General features: G+C 33.7%; 1 protein-coding gene across 4 annotated transcripts; it reads right to left on the reverse strand.

Moving 5' to 3' along the window:
* Positions 1-6,909: 6,909 nt before the first annotated feature.
* Positions 6,910-16,006, reverse strand: LOC108992356. Of its 4 annotated transcripts, none has more exons than XM_018966893.2 (7): positions 15,487-16,006; positions 9,156-9,213; positions 8,753-8,833; positions 8,574-8,609; positions 8,070-8,309; positions 7,813-7,954; positions 6,910-7,457 (listed from the first exon to the last, which is right to left on the reverse strand). In XM_018966893.2, exons 1-7 carry the CDS (start codon positions 15,663-15,665, stop codon positions 6,964-6,966), a joined length of 1,230 nt encoding a protein of 409 aa, XP_018822438.1. In that variant the 5' UTR covers positions 15,666-16,006; the 3' UTR covers positions 6,910-6,963. The 4 variants fall into 4 exon arrangements, with proteins under 4 accessions (XP_018822438.1, XP_035541589.1, XP_035541590.1 ...); XM_035685696.1 differs by lacking the exon at positions 15,487-16,006 and adding an exon at positions 14,134-14,530; XM_035685697.1 differs by lacking the exon at positions 8,753-8,833 and having other exon boundaries at positions 15,487-16,005.
* Positions 16,007-16,063: the final 57 nt, after the last annotated feature.

Genomic DNA, 16,063 nt, shown 5'->3' on the forward strand with positions numbered 1-16,063 from the left:
AATAAATTTTGTTTTTTTTTAAATAATTACGATTACATATTCAATAATTTTTTAATATGATATATATATAATTATGTTTTTTTATAAATTTATTTTTATAAAATTTTTTATGGTTAGAATATTTCTTATTTATCAAGGATAACAAAAAAATGTGATGAAGAAGCATTACTCCCCTTTTGTCAATGGGTTGGTTGGCGTTGGATAAGAAATCTTTTGTTCAAGTACATATTTGGATGCTCAGCAAAAATATTCTCAACTTTATAAAACTTCTCATCTCAATATATTTCATTTATTTATTAAAATATCTATTTTTAATACAAATAAGCATTAATTTAAATAATAAATATTATAAATTTATTATTTATATAATTTTTAGAGTAGAACCCACATTTAAATAAAAAAAATGCTAAATGTACTTTAAAAAACTTACAAAATCTCTCCATTTCTTGACTACTTTTAAGAAGTCAATAATTAAAGTCCGGTTTGGATATAAAAAATATTTCATCACATCTCATCTTATATTATCATTGTAATATTTTCAAATTCACATATAATATAATAAAAAATTTAATTTTTTCAAATCTTAAAATAATAATAATATTAAAAAATAATATTTTAATAATATTTTATTCAACTTTTAACTTTCATCTCAACTTACTATTGAAACGGCATCTTATTCTTTTAAGAAACTTCTTAACATTTTACATCCAAATATCCTCTTCATCATTTAATTTAATTAAATGTTTCACATCAATAAGCATTGTTAATAGTAATAAATATTATTATAAGAAAATACTATCCATCATAAAAATGATTATTAAAATTATCATTAATAATATCGTTTTAAGAGTATCATGTCAATTTGATCAGAACCAAAGGTTTGTCTCTTGTGGAGGGGTAGCTATCGGACTCTTGTTGCTTGAGTAGTTATTAGTTAATTTCAAAGTATAAATATTATAATATTGTCATCGTATCATAAAATATCATTAGGTCTAATCATAAAATTTTCGACATAACCACTTTTTAATGACGATATGTTGACACGATAAAACTATCACGTTATAATATAGAGAAATTATATTTATATTCGTTGAGTGAGCAAGCGTCACGTAATTGTTTTTTAAAAAATGAATACATATAGAACTTATATGAAAATAAATAAATAAATTTTTAATAGTAAACCTCATTTTTTTTTCAAAACAATTATACGACGTTTGCATACTCCACGACTGTATATAATATTACTCTATAATTTATAGTCTGAAAACACTTTATGTATGTTTGGATAATTAAATAAGATAAAAATTATGTCAACAGTAGTGAAATAATTTAAGATAAAATATTTTATTTGAAAAAAAAAATTTGAATAAAATTATTATAAAGTTAAAATATAATTTGAATATAATTTTTTAATTTGAAATTTGTATTATTTTTTGTGTTTTGTTTGGAAATTTTGAAAAGTTGTAATGATTATGTAATAATTAAATAAAAATGTAGAAAATTTGAGATTGAAAATTATTTTGTATTTAATTGATATTTGAGAAGGAAATTATAAAAAAATTTGAGATAAGATGAAACCTTATCTAATAATTATTCTATTATTTTAATTTTATCCTCAAATTGTTCCGAGTTTGATAACATTTCTACTAGATGTCAACATTTTTTTGTAACGTGGACTAACGTACAAAGAAAAGTTACCATGGGCAAGTTGACATATTGTCATATGGCTTTATCTTGTTACGAGGATTAACGCCCAAAATAAAACCAATGCTATAATTTTTTAGGCTTAAAAAAAAAAATTGTTTTTAACTGCAAATGAATTTCAGAAAACAAATTTAAAAATTGATGTAATACCTCAAAATATAAAATTATTTTTATTATAAAATAAATATAAATATAACATATTATATAAAGTCATGATCGATTTGTAAATTGAAAAATATTTTAATCACGAAAATATTTTATAAAAATAAATTTATAAATTAATGTGATTTGATGTAATATATTAAATTATAAAATAAATTTAATATATTATATAAAATTAAAGTTGATTTTTATAGATTTTTTTAAAAAAATGTTATAACACTTTACGGTAAATTTACTTTTGAGAAATTGTTATGAACACTTATCAGCAAAAAAGAAAAAGAAGAAGAAGAAGAAAAAATAAAAAGTAAAAAATTGCGAGCTTGTTGTGTTATGTGTGGGGCCTGCGGACCATGGCGCGTGGGCCCTCTGAGAGACCAGGGGCAGGCACCCATGATTTATTTCATTTTTTCAATATAACCATTGTTTAACCTCCACGTGTATGCCCCGCAATTCTCGGCGCCAGTTAGTCCGTGAATAAATTCACCGGCAAGGCCCACACGCACCCAACGTGCTTGCACAAAGTGGCTTTTCTTTTCTTTATTTTCTTTTCATTTTATTTTTATTATTATTAAAATTCTATGTAACAGCTTTACATCACATTTTTATTTTTATTTTTATTAATGTATATACAGTAAGGTTGTAGAAGAACTCTTATTATTATTATTATTCCGGTAAGATTATTACAAATCTTACTGTAATAATAGTGCTTTTAAAATTATTACGGTCCCTTTTAATAAATTATATATTTGGTAAGTTTATTAAATATTTAAAACTTTTATTAAAAAAATTATGCAGATAATATTGAATGCTATTGTATATTTAATAAACAGTAAATAACTTTTCATTAATAGAATTTTATAATTAAAAATTTATATATTTAAAAGATAGATTATTTACAGAAATTCTAAATATTAACTTATTTCACGAATTTTTTATAGATTTTCTATGTAAAGAAGCTTTGGGGTCAATTGAATTGGGGCGTGTGGTTAAGGAGACGAGAGGCGCGTGTCGTGCTTCACTTCAAGCTATGTCAGTTATAGGACAAACACCGCGTGAATGAAAGAACTTGATTAATAAGAGCGAGCCAAACGGCTGAATAGCGCTTTACGGCTTGAGAAAAAATGGCTTAGCGGCTTGGTAGTTATTAGACCCCAAAACAAGAAATCACTAATATTCCATAAAAATAAATAAAAATTTATCACTAATATATTTTATTATTTTAATGTATAAAAAATTTACTACAAATAAATTTGTGTATTTTCTAAAATATTTTAAAAACAGAACGAATGGATGAACTAACAATCACACCCAACCGAGTTGGGTGGCCAACTAGTAAAACCCAAAATAAATTAGGTAATTTTTAGATTTAAATAATTTTATAATGATTATTTTTATAATATTATCTTAAGATATGTAAGGATTGCGTAGTTTATTTTAAAAAAATAGATAAATATAAAATTTACATAAAAAAAAATTTTAATAGTAATTTTCACTTTTTTACAAAAAGAATATCATGAATTTGTATACCTTAAAATTGGATAAAGCATTACTATTTTTATAAGTTAATATATTATATTAAATCACCTCAATTTAAAATTTATTTTTATAAAATAACTAAAACATTTCTTTAATAAAAATTTATGAATAAGTTGTTAGCAAAATTTTAAATTTCGTACCGTACCGGCCGGTACGGCTAAAATTTTTCGTTTCGGCCGTCCGGCCGGTACAAGTACTATATGTGTTCCGTACCGGCCAAAATACCGGCCGTACCGGACTGTACCGGCCGTTTCGGCCTAAATTTCGGTCTGTACCGGCCTATATTTCGGCCGGTACAGGCCGATATTTCGGCCTGTGTATTTTTTTTTTCGTTTTTTCAAATTACAAATTTATTTTTTAACCCCTAATTCAGACTAGACTATTTATAATTTATATATATATATGTATTTATATATAATTTATTTATATATAAACTATTATTTTGAAATATAATTTTTATATATATTTTTATATATAATTTATTTATATATCGACTATCCCGAAACGTTATCCCGAAACACTATCTCGAAACGGTATCGGTACCGAAATATTTCGTTCAAGGTGCCTTGACCGGTACGTCGTCCGGTACGGTATTCAAAACATTAGTTGTTAGTATAAACAAAAAGTTTTTTTGAAAATATTATTTTATTTTTTAAAAGAAGAGGAGGGTATCGTACAATGTATTCGTAGGATTAGAATAACATGATTAAAGTTGTTTGACAATTACAAGACTCACATGAAGAACAAAAACTGAAATTTATAATATCCTTTTTATTTCGGACCCATTATATATTTTATGTAAATATAATATTGTGGAGTTTATAACTTTACATATTGTGCTTCTCTGAATTATTAAAAAAATATTTTAATAAAAAAATCATCATTCACTGATGAAAAACTTCATTCATAATCACCGCACACTATATATTTTTTTTCTTAACAAATATGTAGTATATGGATAATTAGTAGAAAAATTCAATTAATTTAAGAAAAATAAAAAAATAGAAAAAAATATAATATGTGATGTGTGAAGATGATGAGTAGCAAAACTCTTCACTTATTAGCAATGAATCCTATTCTATTTCAAGATTTTATCACTTCAAGTTTCAATGGTTTTCATATCGTATTTTAAGTAATTTCTTGCATTAATTATTTAATATTAAAAGCTACTTAAAAACATGATGCATCACTTAACATAATTTATAAATTCATGATAGAAACTAGAAAGTAGCATTGCTTGTTCTAATTTATAAATTTAAGTAATTTCTCAAGGTGACAAACTTGTTCTAACTTTATAAATAAAAAAATGTCAGGTTGAATAGTAACATGAACAATAAAAAATATTGCACTTTTACATGCAAATTTTGTAAATTTCTCTTGTGAATATATCGAGAGTAATATTACAAAAGGCTACTGCTACACCCACTGACTAAAAGCTCGTTTGGATAATGAAATAGTTTTAGATGAGCTGAATAAAATATTATTTTTTAATATTATTATTGTTTTAAAATTTGAAAAAGTTGAATTGTTTATTATATTTTATGTGAGAATTTAAGAAAGTTGTAATGATGATATGAAATGAGATAAGATGGTTTCTGTATCCAAATGAGCCATCAGTCAATGAGTGTGCATTTTTTTTTTTTGGTTTTTTTTTCAAACATTTTTTTAAACCCCTTAATCATTTTCTAAAAATAAAAATAAAAAATCACAAACTCATTAAAAAAATATTTCTTTTAACCATTAAATAAAAAGAAGAAAAAAAAATACAATCGGTGACTTCTCTTGGTGATATTCTTAAGTGGGAATATCATTTCCCTTACAAAAAAACAGAGAAGGGTTGCTATCAACCCTCTTGAACGACTTTTAACCATATTTTATAGGCCGGTTTCCAAACGTGAAAAATCAAAAAGTTCCTAAAAAGATGGCATAGAAAAAGGGAAAAGGTGAAGAAAGAAAGAAAGACACATTGGCTCTATATCTTAGGCCAAAGAAATCAATGATCTAAAAAACAAAAGGGATATTGACTTTCTAGGCGGGTGAAAAAAAAAAGGACGGTGTAAATGCGAAGGTAAAAATAAAAGTGTCGGCGTAAAATCTAAATGGATATTCATAAAATTCATGTATAAATTTATAATTAATTTATAATATAGCCAAGTTTTTATTTAATATAATAACTTATTTGCAGCCAAATTGTCATCTCCCCATTGCCCATCATTCCATTATGAAAAAATATATAATTATTATATTAAAATATAAATGTTGTTATTTTAAAATTCCAACCTAGACCTCCATTGCATATTTCATCACACACACACATTTCAAAATAAGGCCATCGCTTGAATGGTTGAGAACTTGCCCTTGAGAGTAATTTTTCATAAAAAAAATAATATATATATATATATATATATATATATACAGTCATTTTTATAACTTTTTATACAATCCCTTTTTAAACCATGGATTTTTTGTATAAAATAACTTATAAAAATAATGTCATTTTATAGAAATATTCTCAATTTAAAACATAATTGTATAAAATGTTGTAAAAATGATTGTTTGTATTGACATTAGTCCAAATATGAGATCAACTTGTCAAGAGCTTAATGACATATGATGACCTTGTTCTTTAAATGAAAAACTTGGGTTCGAAACCCCACACTCTCATTGTATAAAAAAAATATATATGAGACCAACTAGACAGGAATTTCCGGAATTATGTACTCTTAATTTTTTGTTTTGTACTATTTGATTTTTTATTTTATCTTGTAATCAAATCATAAAGGGGAGGTGGGGCGGTCGGCGTAGCTACCCCCTGAGCGTGATCATAGAAGCTCCTCTCCACTGTGGAATGTTCGGATTGAGCCATAACTACTGCTCAATGGGCGTGCCTATCACCACACCACCACCAAGCTGTTAGCCGGTCCAAAGCCCATCTCATAGACACTTAGTTAGGCACTACTCCCGCAAGTGGTTTCGACTTACGCCTAACTCGAACTCCTGACCTCAAGGCTATGAAATACCAGCTTGTACCAATTGAACTACCACCTTAGTGATGTTGTGATTTTTATTTACTTTACTGCATCCTATTTTATCCCCAAAAGGGAGAAAAAAAAACAGCCAAAGAAGGAAAAAAAAAGCTTAAAAACATGTCTTAGGCCTAGTTTGTTTTTGTAAATGAGATGAATTGAAATAAAAGTTAAAAGTTAAATAAAATATTTTAAGAATATATTTTTTTAATATTATTTTTATTTCGAGATTTGAAAAAATTATATTGTTTATTTTATTTTGTGTGAAAATTTGATAAATTGTAATGATTAGATAAGATGATATAAAAAGTTTTGTTATTCTTATTGACTACAAAAACAGCACATCACTCTCTTTGCAACCTCATTATATATCTCTCTTCCCCTCTTTTTGTCTACCCGGACTCTCTGCTGAGTCCATGAGCAGAGTGCATTGGATCTAGAAAGAGATCTATTTGCAAGCCTATTTTTTGTGTCGCAAAACTCTTGGACCAAAGATCAGCTTCATTCATAAAAGGGTGAACCTGTCATCGAGAGATTAAAGTCTAGAGCGACGCATGCATTTGATGGGATTAAAAGGAGCATTCTTCTTTGTGGGAAGAAACCAATGACCATTTGAAGGACTTGATTTGAGATCCCAATCTTCGACATTCTTGGGAATACAAACATCAAAAAGCATTTGACCAAGGACACCATGAACACTAATGCTTGGTAGACTATGCAGATGGATCAAACCTTGCTTATGTTCATCTTGCATTGAACCAACACCTTTGCCATTGCAATACTCCATCGAAGTGGGTAAGAAGTAATTGTCACTTGGTCTGGTAGCAACTTCGCGTAAGCTATTCGAGTTCTTTGTTGCTGCTTTCCTGAGGTCACCATAGATTGGCTCGGGGATCTCATCCCCTGTTCCCTCCATGCCCATCCTTTCTCCATCAAGTCGAGTTGTTCGCAGAGAATAAACTTTAGCTGCCTTACCAAGAAGCTCGGTCAAGGCAGCTTTGTATTCAATTGGATAATGCCGAAAATGACCTGGGACAAGATCAAATCACACAATATCATTTAAGAATATCATAGAAAGGAGTATTCGGAAATGAAACCAAGTTCGGTTTCATGAGAAATGGGAGGAATAAACCAAGCACCGATTATGTCTTTGTCAATTTGTCTAAGGAAAAACACAAAGAAATTTTTTTTTTAAATTGTATCATAACCGGTACATGCTTACGGGTTACTACCCAATTTTGTATATAAATGATGTCTTCCTTTTGCAACACTGAATGTGTATTTGAGCGCATTCAGGATGTAACTAGGATGGTTTCAGCACTATTCAATATATGTAAGATAGTGTATGTTAACTAACACAAAGGCATTAAGTTTAGAAACAGACCTACGTGAGGAGAGTCTTTCCACTTCACCAGCTTAACATCACCCCCAAGCTCTTGAATTCGTTGAGTAAAATTGCAGATAACTTCACAAGGAGCAAGATCGTCATTTTCAGAGCAAAAAATGAGATAGGGAGCCTTCATGCCCTGTAGAAAAACAATATTCGATAAATGCAGAAGAAAATGAAGTAAAAATGTAAGGACGGTAAGTTCTCATACTAGGGAAAAAAAAAAAAAACAATAGTAATTCCCCCATACTTACAATAGAAGAGTACAGAGTCTGCCAATATTCAGCACGCTGTGATTCAAATCTGCTGAGAAAGAGGGTATCAAGACCAGAAGAAATGCTGTGGGCAATCCATGATGCTAACCGTGGTGGATGGGACATTTTGAGAACAGTTGGGTGAAGAACAAATCTTGTGCCCAAATCGCTGGTAAAATCAACCGGACTGGAATCATAGATATGACCAGATATGCAGTATCTAACCAGTCGGAAGTCATCCTTCACGAGAAAATAATAATAATTATATTTGGGTGCTGAAGTTCTTAAATCATTTTAAGAGCTCTAAAGTTCTTAAATCATGTGAGCAGCAAACATGTTTGCCCCCACCATATAAAGCCGGCTAGAAAATTTAAAAAAAAAAAAATGATGATGATGATGATGATGAGAGTTTCTCCTCAATATGCATTTTAATACAATGGAGACTACTCTCTGCTTGATTGCAAAATAGAAGGGGGAGGAGGGTAGAAGAAAATAAGAGAATACCAGATTTTCCTGTCCTTCACACTTTCCATCAATTATCTGCCACAAAAGATAAATCTTTTTTACTTATCTATCTCTAAAGGATTTTTTAATTTCATATAGCTGCACTGATACTTTATACCAACTGACAAGCCCTTTTCAAACTCACATATAAAGGCCACCTTTACTTTAAAAGAAATTACCTGAAGGACCTTGTACATGCAAGTTTTAGGACCACCAGAAAAAGAAGCAAGGACTACAGGGCATGGACTAATCTTTAGCTCCTACACATCCAAAATACCAGAAAAGGCATTTATCAGATGACCTCGTCCTATGGATGAAACTTGCAAAAACTTGAGCATGAAGAGCACTAAAGTTTACTTCTTGAAAAGGTATATAGAGTGCTGCTACCTTAGTTTAAAGGAAACATTTGGTTCTGGAATGAAATAATACAAAACAAAAAAGGTAAAAGATGGCATTGAAACTGAAGCAGGAATTCCAAAAGATCACAGTTCCAGAAGCATTCAAAAAAGAATAGGTTAAAGAAACAGCTGAATAAAAGCTTTCATCACTTGTTATTGTAGGATAACTAAAATAAGCACTGACCTGAGCAAGTTCATTGAGAACATGAACTGCTAGAGTTGTGGCTTTTTCAGGGAAAAACCTGCAGAGATAACAGATGAGGTCCAAAATCAATATTACATTAAAAATGAAAAAAAAAAGAAATAGAAAAGAGGAATTACAAATTTCATCTTTTAATTCTGGTGCCAGAAAATGAATACGCGGGAAAAACTGTAGTCACTTCAAACAAACATATCTAAGATTATCGAGTCGACAAGCACTAATACTACAAATGAAATTTGTCAAAACAAACTCATTAATATAAGAATTGCATACGTGCTGGTCAATATACTTCCATTGGTGTGTTTTCAACAAAAGCAAACATGAGATAACAGATCCAGTCTTTCGCTAAGATTTCAAATAGCTGTCCTGATTCAAGTTGTAATTTTTTGCAACTGAATTTGACATAAATGATTCATTGTTCAAAGAGATACCAATATCCCCGTGCGCAATACTTGTGTTGTCAGAACCCATGTCTCAAGGCAAGATCAGCAGGGGCGCATACATATCTCAGTATAAATCGATAGGACCTTTGTTTATTTGCAATATATTGAATCAACTACCGTTAAGAAGAATCATGAATTAGAGAGTAACCTGTAATGGACCCACGCTTGACTTGTTCGAGAAGTCACTCTCCAGAATGTACGAAGAGAAGAGAAGAAGAATGAAGATGAAGAAGAAGGAAGAAGTCGGCAATTGTATGAAATTGTTCTCCTCTGTTTTCCCTCCGTTTCTTCTATTTATAGTATTTGTTTGAACAAAACGACAGTGTTTAGACAACACTTATTACAATTCTTGTAAATGAAACGACTGTGTTTACAACTAATAAGAAGAAAGACATTAAACGACAACGTTCTATTTAAGACTGAAACGAATTATACATCATACGACGCCGTGTGTAATTGCTCAGGATCAACTAACTGCTCTTAACGACCTTCTATTTCAGTTCTTATGCAGCTCAGGCCAGCCTTCCTTCGTCTGCACCTTGCCACAATGCCCATAACCAAACTGTCATTCTTCCACTCCAGCACGTCCTCCGTCCATAACACACCCTCCCCCTTTAAAGCACCTTGCCCACAAGGTGGGGAAACTGCTGACGAAGCTGCCAGTAAGGTTCCCATGTATAATCTTCCACTCCAGCACCTTCCCATTGAATTAAGACCTCCACCACTGCTCTATTATCTTTCTTGACACTTCTCCTCTCCAAAATCTTCTCAGGCTGAGGCCGTAACTCTCCTTGTAAGTCCACAGGAGGTAAGGTAGAGATAGGTGTAAAATGGTCCCCAATCTTTTTCTTCAAAACAGAAACATGAAAAACGGGATGTATGAGTGAGTCTGAAGGTAAACATAAACGATATGCCACTTTGCCAATTCGATGAGTGATCTGAAATGGGCCAAAATATCGAGGTGAAAGTTTAAGGTTTCTTCTAAGAGCCACCGATTGCTGTCTATGGGGTTGGAGTTTAAGATAAACCCAATCCCCCACAGAAAATTCCCTGTCAGTTCTGTGTTTGTCATAATAAAACTTCATTCTATCTTGAGCCAAGGACAAATTGGATTTGAGGGTAAAGAGAAGCTGTTCTCGAGTTTGTAAGAGCTGGTCCACTGCCTGATTAGAAGTCAAACCAGGAATATAAGCCTGCAGTTTTGTTGGAGGGACCCCATACACAGCTTCAAATGGAGTCAGCTTTGTGGAAGTATGAAAGCTGGAGTTGTACCACCATTCAGCTAAGGAGAGCCAATCCACCCATAGCTTGGGTTTGTCACCAGAGAAAGACCTCAAAAAATGTTCAAGACACTTGTTGACAGCCTCGGTCTGGCCATCAGTTTGAGGGTGATAAGCTGATGAATAAGACAGATTAACTCCTTGCAACTTGAAAAGTTCACTCCAAAAAGAACTAGTAAATGTTGAGCCACGATCAGAAACAATGGTTTTAGGCAAACCATGTAACTTAAAAACATTATTGAAGAACAGTGAGGCAACTTGAGTAGCTGTAAAGGGATGCTTTAAAGGCATGAAATGAGCATATTTTGATAATCTGTCCACTACCACCATAATGACAGAATAGCCTTTCGAGATGGGCAAACCTTCAACAAAATCCATTGATAGGTCAGTCCATATTTGGTCAGGAATAGGTAAGGGTTGTAAAAACCCTGCTGGAAGAACATTCTGGATCTTGTTCCTTTGACATGTGTCACAGTCCCGAATGAACTGCTTAACATCATGTTTGAGACCAGGCCAATAAAATTCTAATCTTGCTCGATGCAAACATTTGTGGAAGCCAGAATGGCCAGCAGCAGGACTAGAGTGCAAGTAGTTCAAAATCTGTTGTTTCAAAGGAAAGGAATCTGGCACATATATTCTGTCTTTTTTAAACAAAAGACCATGCCTCAGTTTGAATGTAGGATGGGAAGTAGGGTCAAGTTGCAGAGCAGTGACTAACTGCTGTGTGTTCTGATCTGTGGTATAAGCTGCTTTCAACTCTGAGATCCATGTTGGTGTGGGAAATGACAATGCTGCCAACTCTCCAAACTCAGCCACCTGATCCTTTCGAGACAAGGCATCAGCTACCTTGTTCTCCACCACTTGCTTATACTCAATGGAAAATTCATAACCAAGAAGCTTAGAAAGCCATTTTTGCTGAGCAACAGTGCCAATCTTCTGCTCAAGCAAATATTTAAGGCTATGGTGATCAGTTTTAATCACAAAAGCACTTCCTAAGAGATATGGCCTCCACTTCTTAACAGCTAGCACTAAGGCTAGAAGTTCTTTCTCATAAGTGGAAAGGGTTAAGTTTTTCCCTTTCAAGGCTTGACTGAAAAAAGCTAAGGGCCTTTGGTCTTGCATCAGAACTGCTCCTATGCCAGTTGCACAAGCATCACACTCAATAACAAATGCCTTGGTGAAGTCAGGCAAGGCAAGAACAGGAGGGCTAGTGACAGCAACCTTCAATGCATTAAAAGAGTTTGTAGCAGAGTCTGTCCACACAAATGCATCTTTCTTCAGCAAAGAAGTCAAAGGGGCAGCAATCTGACCATAACCCTTAATGAATTTTCTGTAGTAGCCTGTCAAGCCTAAGAAACCCCTCAATGCCTTTAGATTTTTTGGTATTGGCCAAGTGACCATAGACTCCAATTTTTTTGGATCTGCCCTCACTCCTTCCTTGGAAATCAGATGGCCCAAATATTCAATCTCCTGACATGCAAACTTACATTTCGACTGCTTAGCATAAAGTTGATGGTGCTGTAAGGTTTGCAAAACAGTAGAGAGATGATCCAGGTGAGAAGACATGTCACTACTGTAAACCAGTATGTCATCAAAGAAAACAATGACAAACTGTCGAAGGAATGGCTTGAAAACTTCATTCATAAGGCCCTGAAATGTTGAGGGGGCATTGGTGAGACCAAAGGGCATGACAAGAAATTCATAATGCCCTTCATGAGTTCTGAAGGCAGTTTTAGAAATATCCTCATCCCTCATACGTATCTGATGATAACCAGCTCTAAGATCCAATTTAGAAAAAATTGTTGAACCAGAAAGTTCATCCAAGAGCTCATCCACAACAGGAATGGGATACTTGTCCTTAATGGTGGCTTCATTTAAGGCCCTATAGTCAATACACATTCTCCATGTGCCATCAGACTTCCTGACTAGCAACACAGGAGATGAGAAGGGTGACTGACTTGGTCTAATAACCCCAGAGTTCAAGAGTTCCTTAACAATTTTTTCAATTTCTGCCTTTTGGTAAAAAGGATATCGATATGGCTTAACACTGATAGCAGAAATGTCTTGTTTCAAATTGATCTTGTGGTCATGAGACCTATTGGGTGGCAATCCAGTAGGTTCATTAAAGACTTCCTTATATTTCTGCAGAAGTTGCTGCACGTGTAGATTCTGCAATGATGGAAGTTCAATGGAACTGCAAGGCACTATCTGCAGGAAGATGCCTTTGCTTCCACAACCAAAAGTCTCAAAGGATTCCTCATCATCGATAAGATTTGACTGAGGCACTGTCAAACCTTTTAAGGAAATTTCCTGGCCATTAAATCGAAACTGCATGCTCATATTGACAAAGTCCCAGAGAATAGGACTCAAGGTAGATAACCACTGAATTCCAAGAACTGCATCACATCCTCCCAAGGGCAATGTGAAGAAATCAACTGTGAAAGGTATGCTCTGAACTGTCAAAGGCACAGCCACACATTTACCCGTGCTCTCAATGAGCTGACCATTAGCCACTTTAACACTAATAGCCTGGCCAAGTTGTACATGTAATTTACATCGAGCAGCAGCCACAGTGTCCACAAAATTATGTGTGCTACCAGTGTCAATTAGAACTATCAACTTCTTCTTGCCAATACAAGCCATAAGTCTCATGGTTTTAGGTCCTCCTCCACCTACCATAGACTGTAATGAGATGGAAGCCATCTCAGCCTCCACTTCCACAGGTTCAACAACCAACTCATCATTAGCCTCAACTCTTTCTTCACCACTTGAGTCACCAAATTCCATACCTTCTAGTAGAAATAACTTTGGTCTTGCACATTTATGACCTGGTTGCCACTTATCATCACAGAAATAGCAAAGGCCTTTTTTACGCCTTTCCAACATTTGAGACTCAGATACCTTATGGTAAGGAAGCCTAGGTAAAGGAGAAACTCGTGGAGCTCCTAACAGTGAGGGAGTCTGTCCAGATTTTAACAAATTCGACTCTGGACTAAACTTACTCGAATCAGTAAGTGAATTTCTCCAAGGTTTCCTTATACTCACCACATACTGTTCTTGAATTTTAGCTAAACCAAAGGCATCATTCAAGGATAAAGGATTCAACATCCTAACAGGTAATCTGATCTCATCTCGCAGGCCACTCAAAAAACAGCTCAACTTGTTTTTCTCAGACAAGCCTCTAATACGATTGGAAAGAATCTCAAACTCAGATTTGTAATCATTAACTGTACTAACCTGTTTGAGTCGAGTAAGTGACTCCATAGGATCATCATATGGAGTAGATCCAAAACGGATCTGAACAGCCTTGATGAAGTCCTCCCAAGACAGAAACGTTCCAGCCTCACTAGCATCCTGGAACCAGATCAAGGCTTCATCATCCATGTGGAAAGAAGCAATGAAAATACGTTGACCAGGAGGAACCTGGTGATACAGGAAGTACTGGTTCGCACGATAGATCCATGGTGATGGATTACCACCACGAAATCTAGGAAAATCCAATTTAATACCCCTGGCAAAGCCTCTGTTTACAATCTCTCTTTGGTTCACGTCCCCTGTGTCATTCTCCATATCTTCATGTCTGTGCCTGAATTGTTGATCGTGATTATCTTGACGTATATTACCAGGATCTTCAGAATTGTGACAAGAAATCTTAGAGACCTGTTGTAAAACCTCTTGAATTTTCTTGTCCTGTGTTTCTCTTTCCAATCTTGCCGCTTCTTGCTGCTGCAACAATAAACAAATCGCATCTTCGATCTGCTTTTGCTGACGTTCTTGTTGTTGACGTAAATGATTCATTGAATCTACTATTTGAGCATATGAACGCGTCCCTTCTGCCATGGCTGATACCAACTGTAATGGACCCACGCTTGACTTGTTCGAGAAGTCACTCTCCAGAATGTACGAAGAGAAGAGAAGAAGAATGAAGATGAAGAAGAAGGAAGAAGTCGGCAATTGTATGAAATTGTTCTCCTCTGTTTTCCCTCCGTTTCTTCTATTTATAGTATTTGTTTGAACAAAACGACAGTGTTTAGACAACACTTATTACAATTCTTGTAAATGAAACGACTGTGTTTACAACTAATAAGAAGAAAGACATTAAACGACAACGTTCTATTTAAGACTGAAACGAATTATACATCATACGACGCCGTGTGTAATTGCTCAGGATCAACTAACTGCTCTTAACGACCTTCTATTTCAGTTCTTATGCAGCTCAGGCCAGCCTTCCTTCGTCTGCACCTTGCCACAATGCCCATAACCAAACTGTCATTCTTCCACTCCAGCACGTCCTCCGTCCATAACATAACCCAAGTCTCATCCAAAGCAACCCAATTTAGAGTCTAGCCAATAAAGCTCTAATTTACTGAAAAAATAGAAGAACAGGCTCTAGTCTTTTCACAATTTTTATGAACAATAACCAGGTTATTCAACTTCCATTGATTAAAAAAAATCAATAATTCAGCAGCAAGGTGTAAATTTCCCACTAAAACAGCTTATTATTAACCCGCCAATATAACCCCAAACGCTCAATCTCACAGATTCAGATATAAAACGTAATCAAATCGAGAAACAAATAAGTGAACTCACATATTAAGAAACTCAGAATGGCAGACAAGTGAATTCCATCCCAAAGAAGCGTAGAGCTCCACGTAGCTCTTCACGTGCCTCTCCTGGCTCGACATCCATGCGAATACCACCACTATCCCCTCTACTTTCCCACCCTTTTCCCTTCTTCCCCAATAACATCTGCCCCCAAATCCCCACATTTCCTCCTTTTTCTCCTCTTTTCAGGAACTCAAATTCCTGGAATACATTTGCCAATTTCTGTACTGGGACACACTTATCCAAAAAAGTGGGAAAATCTCACCGCGGTGAAGCGAACTTCGACTTTTATCAATGGAGTAAAGAAAACAGAGCGGTACTAACAATTGGGCAGAGAAGATGACAGAAAGTTCTCGTTGTTCAGCTAAAATTATGCAGCCGTTTGATTTTGTAAGCAAAGACCAACTTGATAAGATACAGTCATTAAGATAAGATTATGTCTTTTGAATGATTTATTTTATAATATTTTTTCTTCCTCGGCAATTTTGTGGATATGCTCGTTGAGATTAGATGGTTGACCCAAAATCCTGAACGCTGGAGACGTGGAAGAAGTCTTGACAAT

The sequence above is a fragment of the Juglans regia genome, chromosome 15, assembly GCF_001411555.2.
Source record: "Juglans regia cultivar Chandler chromosome 15, Walnut 2.0, whole genome shotgun sequence".
NCBI lineage: Eukaryota > Viridiplantae > Streptophyta > Magnoliopsida > Fagales > Juglandaceae > Juglans > Juglans regia.